Consider the following 21,914-nt stretch of genomic DNA (forward strand, 5'->3'; position numbering starts at 1 on the left):
GAGACCTCAACATGCTGGAAGACTAAGCCAACAAGAACTGCATGAGATTTAACAAAGATAAACATCAAGTCCTGCACCTGGGATGGAATTATCCCACATAGCAGTAACAGCTGGGGACTGACTGGCCTGGTGTGTAGCTCTGCTGAAGAGGACCTGGGAGTCCTGGTGGATAGCAAGCTAACCGTGAGCGAGCAGCATGCCCTGGCAGCAATGAAGAGAAACCATGAGAAAACTCTTTGAAATTACTCTCAATGCCTACCATAGTACATGACTAAGATATGAATCCAACTGTCTGTACACACATTTTGCCATTAACTACTTCACCGCATGACTGAAAAGACCCTACACAATCCTGTGTTTGATAGCAATATACCACTTGATTACAATAATAACATTTATTATTTGAGAATCTGGTCTCACAACACAGAGGAAGAAGGCCCAATGAGCCTAACAAACAACTCCTAGCTTCATTGTTTTGATGTAAATGTTGCATTTAACAGCAGAAAGCATAGCTTAAATTTTCAGTCTAGCAGACTGAAATTCTCCACAGGAGCAGTATCTGTAACTAAGCACATGGAGGGCAGCCAAAAGTGAAATAGTACTCTTCGTCAGCTGTTGTGGGACTTGCCACCGACACAAGAGCCTCAAATTTGTCCAAGAAAGGGGTATTTATTCTGCGTACAGAGTGAATGCTAAAGAGCCTGCTCTAAGCTGCATCTGAATGCGTAACATGCATTGTGGCAAACTGTATTGTACAAGCGATAACTACGATATGTCCCAGACTCAGACAGACCCTGCCTGTAAGTGCAAGATGACACTCAGGCGCATCATGAGACTCACGGAAGATCATGAACAGTCCCGTGGTAGAAAGGCTCAGGCCTTTCCAATTATAATGCTCTGAATTCTCATCACCAAATGATAATAAGGTATAATTTCTGAATGATAACTGAGAGTGAAAGTGAAACCAAAATATTTAGAATAAGACTGACTGATATCTTGTCTGAAAAGGTGAAGGATTAATTTAAGATTCACCTGCCCTAGTAATGATAGGTTACTACTCCCCTTGACCACAGGTAAGCAATTACTGCTACAAAGGCTCTCAGTGAGACGGAAAGGACAAAAAGCAGGGCCCTGGGGTGGGATTAGTTTTGATCACCTATAAAGCACAGATATGTCCCATTTAGTCTTGAATTAGGTGTCTTGCAAGCCAATAAGGGCAAACCAAAAAGGCCAATCTGAATTTGAATTTTGGACATCATTCAGAAGCTTGAGATCTGCTCTGGTTTAAGTCTCGGGTTATCTATTCCACCTTCCCCTGGAAAACTGAAAAAAAACCCTACTGTAATCCCTCTCTCACCTGTGAACTGATATTATGATTCCAATATACAGTAGCATTTTTATGTTCCAGGCAGCAGATAAGAAGGCCTCAAAAGCGATAAGGAAGAGAGTCTGGGAGACGGCAACACTGAGATTTAGGCCATAGAGCCTCACCTAGGCTGTTAAAAAACTCATTTGTTGTTAGGCAACCAAGCTTTGTAAAAGCTTGACAGTTTGCCCCCTAAAGAGGTGTTGAACAGGCTAACTGGTAACTGTATTAGAGAAGAAAGTGGCACTTTGTCACTTTTTGTCATATTCTCAAAAGGTCTAAGCACTAATTCCTGAAGGGCAGGAAAATTTACAGTGCCACCTGCATCTTCTAAGTTCCTGATGCCTATACTAAGAAAAGGATAACTGAGAGCGAGATGGATGGAAAATTATCAAATACAGAGGATAAACAGACTTCTTTCTAGTGAAGTCTATTGATTCTATTCTATTATTCTATTCTGCTAATCAACTAATAGGAGACAGTATCATAACTCTTTCCAAATCGTGAGACAAAAACCTACAGAAAGAAGATAACTGAGCAAGCAACCTGCAAATATGTTCAACATATTATGTTGCATAGCTGAAAATCCGAACTGTAAGTAAAGAATTAACGTGCTTTGCAAGTTTCAATCTGCTTATCTGTTGAGGCAAATGGAGCTTTAGTTTATTTGTTCCGTTCAACAGATGCTGAATTTACTAAATGGGAAACATTAGGCTGAATGAACAAGAAAATAATCACCCAGGAACGAGGTATTTCTGATCTACTCATTTGTATGTTGCACTCGTAGTCAGATTTTCCCAAATAACATGAGCATGACCTTAGAATGTCTCCTCTTATGGAGACTTAAGTGGTTCATGAGTATTAGAGGATGCCAATAAGGCTGTGAAAATTCCAAAGAAGAAATGCTATATTCTCTACCTACATACAAACTTGAGAGTCGTTGCGCTTCAGAGACAGCCATTCCTCTGCAGTACTCTGAAGGAAACCAGCGGGATCGTCACAATCTACGGTACCATGAAGGACAACACAGGATAGTGAGAGGAACAGCACATTGGGCATTTCTTTTTAGCAGTCTGTATCAAGTTAGAGTACAGTTGTCAGTGCTAATAACCAAGGGCACTGAACTTGAATGAACCCCTCCAGATGGCACTGTGAGCTGGAAAGCCTCCGAATTAGTGTGGTTCTGATCTGGTCTGGTCTTCCATGTCCCAAGAATTTAAATACGAACAGACCTAGGAAAAGCTAAGTTCATTACAGCTGGGTTATTTTCTGGACAAGGAATAGAAGTTAAGTGTATGAAAATACTCTCAAGTCAGGTTACAATGACAGACATAGGTACACCAAGCACATTTCAGTGCTGGACTGCTTCAGGAAAAGCAATGCCTCAAACTAACTACTAAAAAAATTGCCTGATTGGTCTCTTAACTAACCTACTTCTACATACATGATTTATGTATTGCTCCTATCTACATTTTTAACTTTATCCTTCTCATACTGAATGCTGTATAACTGCCTCTGCTGATACAGAGAGTGAAAAAAGCATCTGACCAGCATTGGTACTGTACTTCTCCAAAGTGAAGAGGAAATAAGTGGATTGGGCCAAGCTGTCAGTGACAAAAATGAGAGGGCAATAGAAAGCTTGTTTCATGCTGCTCTGTAAAAAAGCACAGATCATCCATGCTTGAAGCCCGAAACATTAGGAAGACTTTGTCACATCAAGGCCAAGGGAGCTGACGTAAAACAGAGCCTCTCTTACTCTGCGTTACATGACGGAGACCACCAGTCAGGTGCTGTCTCAAAAGGCACGGTCTCTCCTTTGCTTTTTGCCTTGAGTTTCAAAGGCTTGGTAATAATGGGAAGGTAAAAGAGTTACACACTGACAGAAATTCACTCCTGTTCCACTAGGTTTATGTATAACACCAAGTTTAATTAAAAACTGGATCCTGAAGCTTTCTTCAGCTAGGTTGAAAAAAACCCAATGGCACAGAGAGAAAGTCAGTCTTCAATGTCCTACAACCCTGCGAAACAATTTTTGGAGGGGAGGTGGGGAAGGAGGAGGAATTATCACAATGTTAACAAACGGATTAACTAATGTGTTTAAGAAAATCTTTCAGCCCCCAGCAAGGAAAAATGTTTCCCCCTCTCCTCCTTTAGCCTTTCTAAAATCATCCAGCTTGCCAAAGCCAGGAAATTCCAGGCCAGAGCTAAAATTTGGTCAAATAAATTTTAACAAAGGAGACACAGAAGCTTCAGTTACATTTCATCCTTATAAAAGAATGAGGAAAAAACCCAAACAAACAAGTTTTACTACTTACTTTGGTAAACTGCTAGTTTTTAATGAGTCTCATGATTTTTTTCACCAACTTTTTGAACTAGAAAACTTCACTGCTTTTCCATGCCGTTCCTCGCATCTCATGAAAGTGTTTTGAAAATTTGCACCCAGCAGATGGGTTTGTATATTAATTCATTCTTGAAAATGAATCCTACTATGAAGATTTAGATACTCTGAAAGCATTAGTTGTTTTCCATACAGTTACAATACTGTTCATTGGACTGTATGAACTTGTTATCTCGCAGTCCTTTAGAAACAAAAATACCAATATTTATCCTCAGGTACTAACCAACCTTCAGGGTTGTCAATCTTCAAGAGATTCATAGAATTCAGCCACTAGGCTGTAACATTGCAAAGATTTTCTACATGCCACCGTGTTTATGTCTACATGTAAATCCACTAGACTTCAGCAATTTAATAATATGTACTAACTGTTAGTAAGCTACTCCCCAACTGGACCCAGTTCTCTGGGGTGTTTTGGTATCCACATAAGGCAATGGGTAACTTCAGCTCTGACATCCACATAAGGACAGTAAGCTCACTAACGTGCAGGACCCTAAACAAGATGTAAATGTAGACAAGGTTCTGCTAACAAAAACAGTTGCTGTTTTAAAAGTGTACATGAGAGCCTACAATATGATTTTAGTATCACTTTCCTACCGACTGAAAACACAGGATGTGATATGTTTTGCTGACACAACCAAAAGACAGGCTCTAGGAAGTGATCAGACAATTTGATCTTTGATGATCTAAATCAAGATATAAAATGATTATATCTTAGTAACACTTAGCAGCTGAAAAGTAAGGGGTAGAGGCTATGACAGACAAAAGAATAAATAAAATTTTTGAGCTCCAAAAGGTGACACAACCTTTCCTATCATGGTCTTTGATGTATAACAAGATGATACCTCTCATCTTAATGAAAAGTTGTCAAGATTCTAAATTGTCAGATACTGTGTTATAACTTAAGAACTAATGTTAGAACTAATGAAACTAAGCCACTGGTGGCATGTAGTAGTCTAAATTAGGTAGTCTACACATGACACCAACTGAATGGAAACTAGATTGCTGCGTATCCCCTATTGGCCTAAGGGATGCACAGCAATCAAGACAAAGCTTGTGTTCAATAAACTCAATCACATGAAGATAAAGGTAAAACAAACAAACAAACAAAGCCCTGGGACTTGCAAAAGGTATCGCACCTTAAAGCCACTGGGACAGATTACAGTAATGCCTACAAAATACACTTGGCAGAAAAATCATTAGACTGAAAGCCATAATTAGTACAGTATTTCATAAAGATGAACTCTTCAGCAAGCCTCAGCATTTACATTTTTGTAAGGTTGTACAATTACAAATTTGGTTAAGATTTTAAGTACTTTTTTCCCACTCAACTCTTGATGAAATCAGCCTCGTGAAACAAGTTATCTTCTGGAAGTGAAAGGCAGATACAGCCCTCCTGAACAGAAGGCAAAAAAGAGATAGTCCCCATGCTACTTAAGCATTAAAATTATGTACTAGCTTCCAATTTAATATCCGTTTTTTCTTTCAATATTGTGTTCGATGCAACAAAATTATAATGTTAGGCTTTACATTTACCGCAGTTGATTTCTATAAACCCAGTGCAGTCAAGTGAATTTCAACAAGGATCAATTTTACTCATTCTTACCTACAGAACCATACTTCATGAACTATTCACAATGAATTATTTAAACAAAGCATACAGGTGAATACCATACACCACAAGAAAGAGAAATAAAGAAAGAAGTAATGAACATTCACAGATAACAAGCTTCAGCTGAGCTTCAAAAGAAAACTTGTTTTACAGCATAGTAGCAACTTAGTGGTCAAATATAGGCATTAAATCATTGATCTATTCAGAACTTGAATTTTTTGAAAGCAGTAAAGTCATCAGACGTGTCAGTAAATATGTTGCCTTCTGTATCACTAAAAAAAATTACTAACAATCTCAGCGTTGCTTATGTAGTTACTTCACTTTATTTCTTCTTAAAGCAACTGGTTTAGCACCTGTTCTTTAACAAGGATATAGTTATATCAGCTATTTAACTATATATAGTTAAACCAACAACTGGAGACTCATTTAATTAATCCCTTGGAGTTCTTTCAGGATAACAATTTATTTTCAGAAAACAACTGCAATACAGTAACAGGGTTAAGCATTAAGCATGTTTATTTCACTATATTTAGGCCTTAAAAAAATATTCCGGTCAAAAGAACTGTCTTCCAGAATAGGAATAGTCTAAAAAGCAATGAAACCATGCCATTAAATACTATATGCACCCAAAAAGTTAATAAATCTCTGTCTTATTCAGTAATTTTCTTCACATGCTGCCCCTCTTCCCCAAAAAATAACCTTAGGGAAACATTCCTAAGACCACAAGGCAGCGAAAAAGTGAGTCTATCTGTTCCCTGACCCCAAAGTAAGGCTAATCTCCAATCTAAATTTCTGTAATAATAGATTGAAAGAGCAAAGTTTCCTTCTAGTAAAAGAAAAGTTTATTTTCATGTCTAGTATTTAGTAATTTTTCCTCCTCAACTGCCATTTTTCTCCTTATTAACCACATATAATTGCAATTTATCCCTGAGAGAGCTAGTTTAATTTAACAAAGCAGGAGCTATGTTTTTATTTTATGGGACCCCTAAAGTCACAATATGTTGTATAGCTAACTTCAGAGATAAATAGTACACTGACTTTACATAAACTAGCTAAATATAGTACTACAAAAAAGTTCCTATAGAGTATCTTCAGATTATTATTGCCATTCAATTCTCCTAGCCCCTCTATAAGCTTCTAGCAGACTACCAAGAATAGGTAGCAATAAAATCTATGAATTCACATCCTAGAAAACTGAGTTTAGTCCTCATTTTTACTAGGATTCGGGGGGGGTGGGGGGGGTGGGGTGGGGAATTATAGTACACTGAACTTCCTGGAACGGGCAGAAGAAGCCTGATCCTTCAAACAGCAATTCACAGGGTTTCTCTAAAATCCTTTTAAACTCTGGGCTAGAGCAGTCCCAAATACTGTATGAAGTACCACTGAAACAACCAGTTCTGACTTTGTGGCAGAACATTCTTCATTATCAGCAAGAGAAAGGCCTGATAGTGTCAAAGCTGATTAATTTTTTCAGGAAAAACTTTAAAAAGTTGCTACTACCACAAAATAACATTGATTACTTAATAAGAAGTTACTTGAGAACAAATCTTCCAATTATTCAAAAGCTGGGCATAGAAACCTTTCATACTATTAACAAAGAATCAAAATAGTTGGTTCCAAAAATCCCATACAGTAACTTAGCAATTAAAATCAAAACCCATATAGAATAGTTAACACATGATATTTAGACAATGCAATTTAAAATACCATATAAATATCTTCTCTAATTCAGAAATATACAAAAATCATAATCTATGGCCATCTGTGCTTGCCAGTTAGAAGCCAATTATAAAAATACAAAAGTATGCAAAAGCAACAGTTGCCAGTATGTCCACACAGTGCTTGTCAATCAAATTACTGGCAACCTGCAAGTTTATATTTGTAACACAGACACTTTCTTCTGCTTATTAATTGCCTTATGTGTTTAAAAGTTAAGGCTGACATTTTACATTTTTATAAAGATCGAAATTTTAATATTAACATTAAACTATAAAAACAGAAAATACAAAGCTTCCAGAAGGAAAGTAATGATTCTCATGTTTCTAATAATAGGATCCTAAATACAAATTACTTGTACTAGATTTGATTTTGAGTATTACCAGACTGACTTATATTCTGTTTTAGATGCATTTATGTACGAAATAACTATAAGCAGAACACTATTAAGTTCATGTTTTCTACTGGGGAAAAATCACCAGAATAAATTTACTTCCACCAGTTTTACGGCATTCTGTACATTAATTTGAGTGGGATCCTAATAAAATACTTGAAATCCATTTTCCCCACACAGATACAGCTACATGGACATTATAACCCAAATAAAAACGGTGTTCTTCCCCACCCCCAGTAGATGAAGACAATACCCAAAAATACAGACTTATTTTGGAGAGCATGGAAAGAGCGAAGCACTGTCAGAAATTACCTTAATTGCTTGTCATCTTACTGCATAACATAAAAAAAAAAAAAGCAGTTTTTATATAATCCTTTTGTTGCACAGACCAGACCAGCTCCTTAGGATGTAGTACAGTATGGAATTACTGTATTTATGCTTATGTATTTGTATTTTCTTAAATTAGTTTTATGTTGTGTCTAATCCGGCACTGTGAAATCAAGTTTTTGAATATGACTGTCCAAACAAAAAGGAGTATCTTATTTCAGTTGCTTGGAAAGAATGAATTGGTATCTAACTATTTTTGCAGAGTTAAAATAGAATTTATATGAAATGTTAAAATCTGAACATTCTTTGGAATAAATAAAGACTAAACGAGAGTATTTGCTAAATATGAATAAGTGAATCTAAAAGGTCGTTCACAACATCAGCAAATAAATACAGAGGAACCCTCCACACACACACACAATATACACTGCAATGAAAAAATGACATGGGGAGGAGCAGGAGAGAGGCAAAAGATAGCTGTGTTGGCCTCCAGCTCCCCTTAATTTCTCAACAATCAGTATTTGACCACATCAGCTCATTATCACATGGGATAACAGCTATCATGCTACCAGATAATATAATTCTGTACCACAAGTTATTCTTATCTTGTTTCAAGTAAAACACAAGAATATTACCTACCCAAGCTAACCACATTAGAAAAGCACAGTCCGGCTTAATTAAAGAACTCATAAAAAAAAAATCCAAAATTGGGATTGCAGGTGGAAATTAATTTTGCCCTGATGTAGAGTACGCATGCATTATGACACAGTCTTTATATTTTTTTCCCATAGGATTGGCCTTAATCAGCACCCAGACTGTACTGAGATGGTAATTCTACAAATGACACTCTCTCATTCACTGTAAATTGGAAGGTGTATAGAAAACAAGACAAGGTGCTGCAGGAATATAAATTATGATCTTATGTTGAAGAAAGGAGAACACTGCATACAAAAACTCTGTGCTTTTGCTATCTCTATCAATCTCCCTGCCAGTCATCAAAGAGATCATCCAAACCAAAATTTTTATGAAGTTCCTCAGCTGTGTGTTCTTCAGTTTATAGCGGAATACCCTGGAAGAGGAGGACCCCCAAACAACAGTGCTGACCACTACTGTGAAATGCAGGATCCCCTCCTGGCTTCAAGTTAGATCACACAACAACACTTTTTTTTTTTTTTTAATCACTGGAGGATCCTGTAGTCTACTGTTACATCCCAGTAATGAAATGGAAACTTGAAATTCCTCCTTTCTGCCATTGGGAAAGCGTGTGAACTTTCCTCTACCATCTTCTTTCATGCTGCTATGGTTTCATGAGTTTTCTGTCAGCCCATTTCTCCAGACTGTGAAGCGCTCTCTGAAAAGAAGTCCTATGCTTCAATTCATTAACTGCTCTCCCTAACTTGGTATCATCCACGAACTTGCTGAAGGCACGCTCCCTCCTATTCTCCAGGTCGTTAATAAAAACATCAAACAGTACCAGCCACAGTTTCAACATCTGAGGAATACTACTGGCCACCAGCTGGACTTTGTATCAGCACTCTGAGCATAGCAGGTAATAGTCCAGATAATTTTCTACCCACCTTGCAGTCCACCCATCTCCAGCTTGGTTACAAATAGCCAAATGCCTTTCTAGAGTCAAGGTATACAATATCCACCATTCTCTCCCCATCTACTGAGCCACTCGGCTCATCACAGAGGACAATTAATTTGCCCTTGATAAATTCCAGTCATGTTCTTGCCCTTCATGTGCCTGAACATGGCTTCCAGGAGGATCTGCTCCATAATCTTAACGGAGACCACAGCCAGGCTGACCTTCCTATAGATCCCCAGATCCTCCTTCTCGAAGACGGGTCTGATGTTTGCTCTTTTTCCCCTGCTCATTTGAAATCTCCTAATCACAAAGACCTTTCAAAGATGAGCAAGGGAATAGCCTTGTAATGATACCAGCCAGCTCCTGCAGGATGCTTGGATACGTCACGCTCAGTCCCATGAATTTGTGTACATCAAATTTGCTTAAGTGGTCCCCAAGTTGACCTTCTGTACTGTGGATCATGCTTCACTCCCTCCAATTCTGCCATTAGACTCGGGGACCTGGGAAGCCCAAGGACAGTCCTTATCATTAAAGAGGCAAAGAAAACCTTGAGTATTGCTTCCATGTCCTTTTGTACTGGATCATTTGTCAATATAATTTTGAATTCTAAGTCTCTTCAGAGTGTTTGCTACCCACTTCAGTTTAGTACTGTCTACATATAACCGCGCATTCTTTCCGCTGCTAATAATGAAAATACTGACACAGGCCCCTGAAAGATTGAAAGACCACCTACTTTGAGAGTAAGCCGTTAAAACAAAAATAATGCTAAGAACAATTTTTTATTCAGTTGTAACCACCAAATGATGATTGCACCTAGACCAAGTCTTTAGTTTGCTTATAAGACCATGGCAAACAGTGTCAAAAAACTTAACACCACGCTGACTTTCAGCAAGAAGTTCTGTCTGAATCAGCCCTAAAGACGCTCTCATATTAACAGTTGTGCAGATCCCCAGGGACCTTCATGCTGACAATTCATTTAGACAAGCCCGTTTCCTTTAAAGAGCAATCTTTGCCAGTCTTTTGAGACTCCCTAATAAGTATAAGCAGACTCTTACTGATGACTGCAGCCTTGGTTATGGTGTATTATCAAGCATCACTGTAGCTTCCAGGGGGCCAGGGTTGAGGGTAATCAGCTGTTTCTCAAAAATCATGAACACTACAAGAAAAATCCTGACAAGTCTAAAGAAAACTGTAGTGATGCAGTTGCTGCTTCCTGTGGAACCCTAATCAATACTCCATTCCAGCTCACAGTTCCTTCTTCCACAATACACTGCAAATAGTCAGCTGCAAATTCTAATTAATTAACTTAAAAGACTACCATTTCTAGAGTATAGGGCTTTAAAGATGCAGTGATATTTAGACAACTAATGAAATGCATGGAGAGAATCTGTATCTTGAGGCTTTGTCCAGACTTCTCTATGTAGCTAATACAAGAAAACTTAAATCACAGAAGCATTTGCCATTTCTGGTTTGTGTTGATGCTGCAAGAAAGAGGCTGCAGCCTGCTGCGTGTTTTTCCTGATCAGCAGGACTCCTACATTTCACAACACTGCATATTTTTCTCTCCTCCTGCACTGTAACATTTAGTCTATATACTAAATAAGGAAGAAGAGTTTATTAGAAGTTGGCTGAAAAGGACTGAAGAGAGTGTTTTTTTGGATGTTAGAAAAAGCATCAACTATTGATTTACTCTGAGTCTCTATGTACTGCTTATATTACCCTGATTCATGTAAATTTAACTTTTTCCTCCTAAGAGAAAAAAGGAAGAATTTATAATAGCAAAAACTTTACTCGGCTGTAAACCATTTTAGTTGTATTTATGTAGAATATATCTAGGTTTTTTTCCCTCCACTTCACACCGTGTCCTCTTTAATAAAAATATATTTATGTCAGATATTTAAAGATCAAAAATTGAGGGAAAAAAAACTTTAAAAGGTAGAGAGAATATGTAAAGAATGGAATAAAGCACAGTGAGATCTGAATAGTTTTGCTCATATTTAATTTCTCATTAACTAAGAAGCCTGAAAGAAAAAGGCACCTTTAGAATGAATAGACTATGTCTAAATAAGACTTTATTAATAACCAATACAAGGTTATAATTTTTTTCAAGTTGACGAGTGCCATGAAATTGATACAGAATTTGAGAGGTTAAATCTTTGGCAACAAGACAATCAGCTTTTCAGATACTGATCAACAGTTTGAATTCTGTTCAAGCTAAGCAGGGAGTAATAGCCACTCCTTGTTAATAAATACAAGTGATGTGATGACTTCCACCCAGTTGTCAAAGGCAATCTTTTCATAAACATTAGTGATGAGATTTTCAAAGTAATCTGGAGAATTTAGATACACTTTTAGGATATTATTCATAGTCATTCTGGCCACCTCTGTGTAGAAAGTGAACAAACTTCAAATTTTTATTTTAAAAAAATATTTGTGGTGGTTTTTTTTTTTTTTAAATAAACTGTAAAATACTTTAAAACAAGTCAAACTCAGTTGTGCTTCATCATTTTCCCACCTTGTTTATATTATTTTTACATGGATTCATACCATGTGGCATGTCTGGCACTGAACGGACAGAGTGAGAATAAAGCCCCCAAACTCAGTAGGTTTGTGAGAGACAGCTCTGTGAGGAGCAGAGCAGACATAAGGAAAGAACCAACTGCATGAATTTCATGCTCAGTGTGCAAGACTTGACAGGCTTGTATTATTTTGACAGGCTTCTATTATTTTTTACACACTGCTGAATCATGAGAGAAAAGAGAGCTCACAAAGACACTGATACTGCTCACAAAATTCCAGACTTGTCTGTGGACTTTGCTTTTTTTAAAAAAAAATTGGAATTAAAAAATAAAAAAAGCAAAATAAAATTCCTGGAATATATTCCAAATAATGAAGAAAAACTAGGAAACACATCCCCCTTTGAGGAGTCTTGTATCAGGATTTCCATTATCTCTTTAAACCCAGCAAACTATGCTACCTAGTGCAACGTACTACTGAACATACCAAGACAGGATTTTCTTATAATTCTTATGGAGCATTACCTGTAATAGTAAGATATTTCTCCTATATACCTTTTAATTGAAAATATATATTCTCAATGTATGGTACTAATGTTAAGTCAGCTACCTCACACAATATAAATTGATTTAGGAACTTTTAAATATTTTTCCCTTGTTTTGTGGTTGGACACTGGAGGTTTCTTCACAGAGAAGTAAGAGTTTAAGGACAAGTAAAAATTTCAGAAAACAAAAACAGGATTAAGGGATAACCACTTCTGTTAAATCACAGCCTACCAGTGAAGTCAGATTTGAGTAAGCTCTTAGGCAACTTACTCTGCTTATGCTCTGTAACACTTATTTTATCAATACTCGCACAGAAACATACTCAGTCCCAGAATCCCATCTACTCCACCTCTTCAACTCCACCAGTCTTCTTGGCTCTTCAGCTCAGGATTGTAGTTTTAGAGATATGCTGCAATTTTGTCACGGCAGTACAGTTTCCATCAAATTTATGCTTTCCCCTGGAAATATCACCAAAATGGTATACATTCTCTTTAAAATTATTATCTCCAATTGTGGAGAGTCTTAAAAATTCTTCATGTTTTGAGATTTAGAAGCATGGTCCAAGAGACTACCTCTTCTTTGTTTTGTGATGATGCTACAATTTAGGGTTGTTACAACTGTGATTTGATCACTCCCCTACTTTCCTAAGCTTAGTGTTTGGTTTCCAGAGTGTCACATTCTTTTGTCCAGCTGACAACTATTGAATTTGTTCTATCTGGAAGCTTGCTGGGATTCCTTTTCAGAAGAGGGGGGAAGCAGGAAGACTGACTCCATACTTCCAAGAAACTAAGAATTCTGAGAAATCTTAACATTTTTATTCATTCTTCTGCCTTTTCTCCACTGGTTGTAGGAAAGGTAGTTTATAATATAAAAAGTTGACTTCTCAAGAAATCATGTGAAAATGCAGATTAAGGTTTCTTTCAAGAAACAGGAACACCAGAACCATCAACACAATACGGTTGATGCACTGCTGATGCCAGCACTTTGCAGTCAACATACAAGAATCTCATCATCATAAATTTCAAGATCTATTTACTTTATGTTTCAGCATAGCAGTCAAAAGACTGCAATTATCAGATGCGTTTCACTGAACTGTGGTACATTTATCAGCGTGTCTTTGCAAATTCAGAGTGTGACATTAGCTGGTACCAGCAATGAAATGATTTTGAAACAAACACATAGCAATACATTGAAACCTCTAGCTATGGAGCAGATATTTAAGACAGAGCTTTCAGCTCCTAAATTAGGATTCCAAACAATTGTGTTATTAGTATATAATCTTATATTGCAATATAAGGTAGGACAACAAAGTTGGACCTACTTCAGCAGCCTTTTTTCTTTTGTCCTCATTTTCATCAGATTTTTCGCTACTCCAACCACTAGGATGCTACAGTAACCATATATTATTCTGCGCTTAGTATCTCTGTACACCAATATTTAAAAGCACCTACATGTTTGGTTACTTCCTGTGGGGAAAAAATAGAGGGTTTTCTGGTAACACCTAGATATGTCAAAAGGTCCAATCTACTTTCCTTGGATTACCAGATACACTTTACTGGAAGTACTTTAGAAAGAATTTGTGGTGGTCATCATGCCTATTTCCAAATCAGTATAAACAAACAAAACTTGTCTAGAGACTGTTATAACCGAGGGAAACAAATGCCGCAGTGACCTCTGTTTCGCTATTGCAACACCCACACTAAGAAAATAAATAGTTGGAAAGCAGACCATAGAAATGAGGGAGAGACTAGTGCTAAAATGAAGAAAGTCTCAAATGTAGGCAAAGGGCAACTTTGTTCTTTCTTTTCTGTAATTCCTTCTCTTTACATATGGAGCAGGAAGAAAACGTTTTAAATTGCATTTTTACAATGCAATTTCTTGCTTTCATAGTGCTACTAACAATACTGTGTTAACTTATTTCTTTCTTTTTGTGAAATTCACCGGGTATCTTGGATTAAAGACCCAATTATCTCTAAACTAGCAGAACAAAGATTATTTTGAAGTTATATTTATCTGCATTCTCAGATGAAAGGCAAGTATTAGTTTAAGCTCATTCTACCTTGCATCACTACTGTAAGGTAGACAGCTACTTTAGAGCTTTGAATAAAATGGTATATTGACAATAACATTTAAAACAAATAATCAAGCCCTGTATTGAAAGCAAGAATAGATCTCCGGAATGAGGGAAATGGAGATCAAAACCAGGAAATAGAAGAAAAATGGAGATCACACTTAGAAATAGGAAGAGTTCTACCAGTGCCAATTGAAAAAGAGAACTGAAATCCCAAATTTCAATTCAAGTACTATTTTTTTTTTTAACAAGGACCCAATAAAGTCCAGAAGAAACTTGGACACAATGGGAAAAAATTAAACTTTTTTCTTTTTTTTTAAAGGAAAAAAGAACACTGAGAAAACTGTAAAGAGCAGGTAGTTCTATTATCCTCAAGAGAACAATTAAGTTCTATTAAAAACCCCTCAACATTTAAGCTAGTCATCCCAATTTTTCTGCTATTAGAAATGGAATGTGCCTTGAAAACGGTTTCACAGATTACCCTTCCTTTCGATCTCTCATCCGAGCTTATGTATCACCCCAGTAGCAATCAATTATATAGATAAAATATATTTACATCTCAAATGTATATAGTCTTTTCTCTGTGATAAAATGCAGATATCCACTGTTTTGAACAAAAATAAAAGCATGCACGGTGAGGTGAACACCTCACCTTTTTTTTCCTCTCACCTCTACTCAATTTCTGCCCTCTCTGCTTTTACTCAGAGAGTTTTAAAACCACAGGTTTTCTATCCAGGGTAACGTTCAGTCCTTGTATCTGTGATTTTCTCTGCAAGACAAAAATCAGCTCTTAAGCTTACTCATGTTCGTAATCAAAATACACACAGGCAATTCCACGTACCTCCTACTATTTGCATTTAGAATTGACAGAGACACAAAGGAGAGAGAGTAGAGAGTAGATTGAAGCCTGTAAAAGACAAAGAAGAGCCAAAAACCACAAGTTCAGAAGGACCTGGGAGAAGAAATAGCAATACAAAAGAGGAACACCTAGGAATTATGTACAGGTTTATGAGGATCTTCATGTGCAAGAAAAAGGGCTCCCTCAAATAAACAGTCTTATAGTATTTTTTCATAGTTTCACTGCACTCTCTTTTTGTGCACTTTTGTGCACTGCACTTTATAACTTTTTGTTATAAACAGAGATTAGGCAGTTTCCATTCACATCTGTTGAGCCAAAGCTCACCCACACCTTTCCAGGAGACTCTTGAGAGTTAGCATAGACTTCCCTCCAGTTGTTTCCTCTCTTGTCCATGAATACGCACACAGCATCTTCAGATATAGACATAGCCCAGCATCATTCTCATTCTGTGAACATAAAGCTGCTCTCCTCCATACTTTATGAAGAGTGACAGCAATGACTAGGGCTCTATAATGAAATTAGCACTTTGTGATATGGCCGAATATGACTTCTTATTTTAAGAGAAAAGCAGAGTAAGAAAATGGAGACTGAAAAGGAAATTCTTGCTTCCAGGATTCTGTTTAATTATTTTTGTTCAAGTTATTTGAGACAGACAGAAGATAAACAAAATGAACAATCTACACCTGAAAGTGGAAGAAGATGTGTTAGTACGCCAGTTGTTTAATGAAATGTGAGGTTTAAATGTATGTAATTTGTCTTCTGTGACGAAAAATTCTTAATAACCACCGAAATACTAGGTTTTTTTCCTCTTCAGGTACTTTACAGGGAATTTAAAAGGACTGTGTTTTACAAACACAATCTATATGTTGAATTCTTCTGGGGGTTTTAAATTAGAGCTTTAATCACTGTGGCACATAATTATTCCATGCTTCGCTTGAGTCTTTTATTTAAAAAAAGAGTGATCAACAGCTTTCCTTGAGAAATCCAAAACTTCTCAGTCCAAAGAGGCCAGAGATGAGAAAGTAAAGTCTTTTTCTCTCCTCAAAAGACGACGTAAGAATGCAAACAGCAAACACTCTCAGACTCTTAGACAATGCTATTTTAATAATATAAATAATTTTCATTTTCAGCCACCTGAAATATTCACATGCATGACCAGAAGACAAAATATGCAATTATTTCTTTTTACTATTCAATTTGTTAAGATAACTTGTCAAATTACTTATACAACCTGTAATACTTGTCCACTGAGTGCTATTAGAGCTTCCCAAACCAACTTCACTGTTCCATCTGCTCAGCAATTCTCTGGTGTAGATCAAAAGCAGTCACACTGCTTATTCTATGCTCAAGTGTTTAACTAAACCAGTTCCCTAATTTCTTAAGGTTCTTCAACTACTACATGATTTCTTCGAACACCTCAACAAGAATGTATTACAAATATACATAGAACCTTTGAAAATCAGGACATTAAATTATGTATTTCTAACATCAGACCTGAAATCCTAGACCAACCTGAGAGAATTTACAAAGTAAATTAGTGTCTTTCCCTCACCCACCTGTCCCACACCAAAAAAAAAAAAGCATACAGCTAGGGAGCGTGCCCTTTCCTCAACACAAATTTAAACAGGAGCAATGCACATATTAAATACTTTGCAGTTGTATTTCAGTACTGTGAAATGGACCATTCTATAAAACTTGCTATTGCTAGTTTCATATCTCTTAATTTTACCAGTTATAATAGCTGTGTGATTCATATGTGTGCGTGTATAAATTAAATCAAAGTATTTTTTTTAAATTTCAAGAGCTTTACCAAAATACTCTCAGCCATTTTCTCACAAGGGAATCTGAGTCCCCGATGTTTTTATTCTGAAGCTAGCAAACTACTCTGTATAGTTTTGATAGTTGATCAAAATAGTGCAGCATCCTGATAAGAAAAGCCAGCTACTAAGCTGTTAAATAAATACATAAAATTAACATACCCAACTACCATAAATAGTATCCACTGTAATGTTAGATGAGATTTTTCAAGCAAACTGATGTACAAAGACATGCACACGTAGTATGTGTGTATATAAATATCACACCAAGATCTTCAATCACCATCCTCTGTAGTCTTTTGTAAGACCAGGTATATCTACACTGTCTCAGGTCATCAATAATATTCTAGAACCTCTTCAGCAAGGCACATAACATATCTGATTGATTTCTAAGTTCACTGTGTTTTGGGGCACTGATCAACTTAACAACATGCATCTATATTTCTACTGCTGGCACACATCTCCTTTCCACCTTCCATCACAGTCAACCCTGTTTCCCTTAACTAGCTTTTTTGACACTTTTCTTGCTCCACCATAATCAGATCAGGATCTAAGACGAAGAAATTGCTTGTTTGGGGGGAAGGGAGTTTTATAAAAGCACAGAGAGATCATTTTAATGGGTAAAGGAGACGCACATCTATAGAAGCTGGGTTAATATCCAGCACATTTACCTTGTGGCAAAGGAAAATGAATGACTATAGGTCTGGAAAAAGGAGCATGTAATTTACTGGGTTTAACTTTGTGCCTCCCTTACCTTTGTGGGTTTGTAACAGACAGAACAGCAACATATGGTGCAACTGCTTCATAATAAAGACTTGGTGCAGTGTCCAAGAGTCAGCAGATACACATGAATGTTGGTGAGCTTCTATCAAGAGCTTTTTATTCCATTTTTCAAATGATGTACTGGTGAAGGCTGTGTGTTTGCAGTGAGACCCATTCTGCCAGATTTGAGTACACTTAGCACCTTTCAATCAAGCTAAGATTCACAATGCAGCTTCTCATTTCCAGCAGTAATAAAGGAGGACCCGAAAGAAACTTCTGTTGCAGAAAATCCATTTGTAATACACTTCTCTGTAAAAGATCTATGTGGGGAGATGGCGTCTTAAGAAGACATTGAGAATAAAGAAAAACAAAGTTCCATTGCCGATAAATTCACACAAAACCAAACTCCACAACTTGCCTACTCAACATTATGATCAGAAAACAACCAAATGATTGCTTTACAGAAAGTTCATATTGCTTAAAATGCACATTCTGAGATCTGGCAGTAGTTAACTACCTACTTTTCGAGGAAAAAAACCCACAACAAACCAAACGAGAATCCAAGTCCCAGTCTCAAATAGTAACTCCACTGTTAGCAATGTACCAGCCACCTCCATGGCACCTACTACTCTTTTACCGGCCTCCCAATTGCCAACATTCATCCCGCAATTTATGTAACATCTTGTTTATATTTAAAATTTATAATTTCAGGCAGATGCATCAAGGTATCTGCAGTATAGCAACACCTGCCCTTTTAGCACAATAACAACACATACTTTAATGCACTTTTCCAGCTATTTTATTTAAACAACATTCAGTGGTTAGGCTCAAAAGTGTTTTGGATGCTTGTTGCTGTGGTTTGCAGAAAATATTCATTGGAGCCAAGCAATTTTAGAAGACATACTGATCATGCTACTGTGAATGTGTTTGTATCCTTGAAAAGGAGAAAAGCAGCTGCAGGAGCAACTCCTGTTTCCGTTTGCTGCTAACACAATTTCTTCTTTTCTGCCTTTATCAGTGACACTTGTCACTGGAAGACTGTGACCTAGTCCCCACAGTACACCACATTTAATTACATCATTCACATGTAAAAAAAGGGGTAAATGATACACAGAACAGCAATGAAAAATCTGAAAAACTAACAATGCTTTTACAGTCCTTTCCCATGTAAGTCACATACAGCTTTAGAGTTACAATGACTTAAACCACGAGGGATGTTCAAAAGCATAGAATATGAAAGTCTTCAGGCGAATACTTACTTACAAGAATATCATCAGGTTTTAGTCAGACAAGACTAGAAGAAGGGTGAGTGTTATGACAGTGCTCCTAAAATGCAAAATAAATTAGTAAAGTGTGTACATGTCTTTTCTCAAAGTAAGAAGGAAGCCATTGAATTCCTGCTAGAGTCCTGGCTTCTGTTTCACTTTTCAGTAATTGTCATTAATTTTCTGTGTTAATCCCAAGCCAACATGGACAGAAAAATGTAAGTTCTCTCAATAAATTCTTCATTGTGGTTTATAATACTGGCAAATTTACTTCAACCATTTCCTTTGCAAACTACTTTCTAATTTTCTGCAAAGGAATTGGCCAACCTGGCTGTGACAGAATGTACTGCCACCAGTACCTGACCTATCCCAGTGCCTTTTAATAGTACTGCATAACATTGTGTAAACACCATTCTTGCTCTAAGCATTTAAGAACAGGTTTTCCTACATAAACATACAGCTCCATCTAGGAGAGCTTCCCAATGTACGTTTTGAATGCTCTTTCAAAAGAAACAGAAACACACTAAGTTACAAAGTTTTTGTCTAATACAGCAAAATACCTATGCAATACTTCACAGCTGAACTACATTCTCTTTTCCATAGACCACATAAACAAGACAGTGATGATGTTTCGTAGTTTCATCTCTAGCTTGTCTGCTTGTTGCCTGTACTATTATTAGCTCCTACCAAGTTACGTGCATATCTTTAGCATGAATGACTGACTTACAAACTTCTAAACTCTTATCATTTAGCAATGATTGCTGGAAGGAACCAGACAATACCTAATGTCAAAACACTAATTTTATCTTATTTTCCTACGAATACCATTAATTATCTTATCTCACTGTCCACACCAAAGCTTTCTTTGAAGTAAATAAGAGGTCCTCCTAGAGTGTGGTAACTCCGGCCTGTTGCCCAGAAGGCGAAGTGCTTTGCAGCCGGCGTGTACTGAGCCATGCTTAAAGAGTAAATGATAAGCTCCCTGATTAACACTTCGATAAGCCCGCAGGGCACCGTCTGAGCAACCTGACAGCCCATAAGGCAGCGACGGCTGAACGCGGGTGTGCCAGCCCCAAGGGCTGCCAGCGGCGAGCGCACACGGAGAGGTCCTACAGGTGACTCACGTACTAGCCGGCGTTTTCGGACAAGCGGTAAACGCACCTTACCGCATCACCGGAGGGCGTCTTTAATCCTCTGCCTCCCAAGGCTCTCTCACGGTATTAGTACCACACTGAGGAACAGCTGTCGGTTTTATAAACTTCCTTAAAGGTTTACAGGGAGCTTCCCAGGCTTAAGAGCCAAACGGAATTCGTGCCCCGGGTGCGAAGCGGTAAGGAGGTTAGTTCTCCTCCTCCTCGGCTCTTCTTCCACCCGGCGCCGCCAGCGGAGAGGACCCCGCAGCGGGGAGCCGCCCGGGCTGTCACCGCCCGGCCCTGCGGCGGGCACCTGTGGCGTGCGCCGCGCGGGGCCCGCTGTCACCGGCCACTCGCACCCACACCCCGGCCGAGGAACGCCGCTCGGCCCCGCGCCGCCGCGAAGCCAGCGGGGGGAGCCCGGGGCGCGCAAGTAGGAGAGCACAAAGCGCCTCCTCCGCCCGCGGCTTTGTCCGCGGCGGGGGCCCGAGCCGAGCCCCTTGCCGCAGCCACGCGCCGCCGCCGCCCGGCCCGGGCCCGCTGACTATCCTCCCCCGGCCTCACCGCACTCCCCTCAGCCTCCCCGCCACACCGCCGCCTCCTACCTTGGCTTTCCCAGCCTCCAGCTTCTTCAGCCGCTCCTCGTCCTCCATGGCGCCTGTGCGGGAGAGCAGAGCGTTACCGGCGGCGGGAGGCGGGGCCCACCCCGCCCCCTCCCCTCAGCCGGGGCGCACACGATCGCTGTGCTGTGCTGTCCTGCCCTGTCCCGTCCCGTCCCGTCCCGCCTCACAGCGACGACACTGGCGGGGCCACCGGCGCCGCCATCTTCATCTCCACGTAAACACGCGGCCGGGGAAAGTGACGTTGGGGCCACCCGCTCCTCCTCCTGCCGCGAGCACCTCCTCCCTACCGAGCCCCGGCCGCTCCGAGCGCCTCTGGCCGCCAGCGCCCCCCGCCCCCCCAGCGGCGAGTCCCGCCAGAGCCGCCCCCGCAGAAGCGGGTTTGCACCCCTCAAGCGAGCGGGGAGCACGCACCCGCGGCGGGAACCGAGTGACAGCTAGCCACGGGCACGGCCGCAGCCGCCAAGGGGGGGAGGACGGAGGCACCGGCGGGCACACCCCCCTCCACACCCCTACTCGCTCCTGCAGACAGAAAGGCGGGGGGCTTTCTATTCCCACAAAAGAGCTGCAGTGGAAAGACGCCTGGAATTTGCTGCTGCTTTCATACAAAGGTGTGAACAGACAATACCTGACTTTTGCAAGACTGCTGCCTTCTGCTGTCTCGCAAATCCAATTTCTCTAGCTACAATACTAATTTTGACAGTTTTGATTTTCTAAGTGTTTTCTTGATCCTGCGTGCGGCTCACTAAATTGCAAGCTTCCTACAGGATGGATCTAAAGCTTGGAAATACACGAACAAGCTTTTTGAGCGTGTGTCGCAGACTACGTAAGGGTGACAACAAAGGATGTGTAGCCCCCCTGTTTAAATTACTTAATATGCACTCATCATGCCAGAGGAGTTGAAATAGGTGTTAAAATCACAATGGG

The 21,914-nt window shown here is 39.0% G+C and overlaps 1 protein-coding gene across 10 annotated transcripts in view; it reads right to left on the reverse strand.

Moving 5' to 3' along the window:
* AKAP9 (A-kinase anchoring protein 9) overlaps positions 1–21,145 on the reverse strand; it is a 120,473-nt gene extending 99,328 nt beyond the window's left edge. For 9 of the 10 annotated variants that reach the window (XM_076331540.1, XM_076331541.1, XM_076331542.1 and 6 more), the window contains exons 1-2: positions 21,102–21,145; positions 20,973–21,025 (exon numbers count right to left, since the gene is read on the reverse strand). In XM_076331540.1, coding sequence (XP_076187655.1) covers positions 20,973–21,020 — 48 coding nt within the window. In that variant the 5' untranslated portion in view covers positions 21,021–21,025; positions 21,102–21,145. The remainder of the gene's footprint in view (positions 1–20,972; positions 21,026–21,101) is intronic. The other variant, XM_076331534.1, reaches the window with a different exon arrangement.
* Between the last annotated feature and the right edge of the window lie 769 nt (positions 21,146–21,914).

Source organism: Aptenodytes patagonicus, chromosome 2, assembly GCF_965638725.1.
Source record: "Aptenodytes patagonicus chromosome 2, bAptPat1.pri.cur, whole genome shotgun sequence".
Taxonomy (NCBI): Eukaryota; Metazoa; Chordata; class Aves; order Sphenisciformes; family Spheniscidae; genus Aptenodytes; species Aptenodytes patagonicus.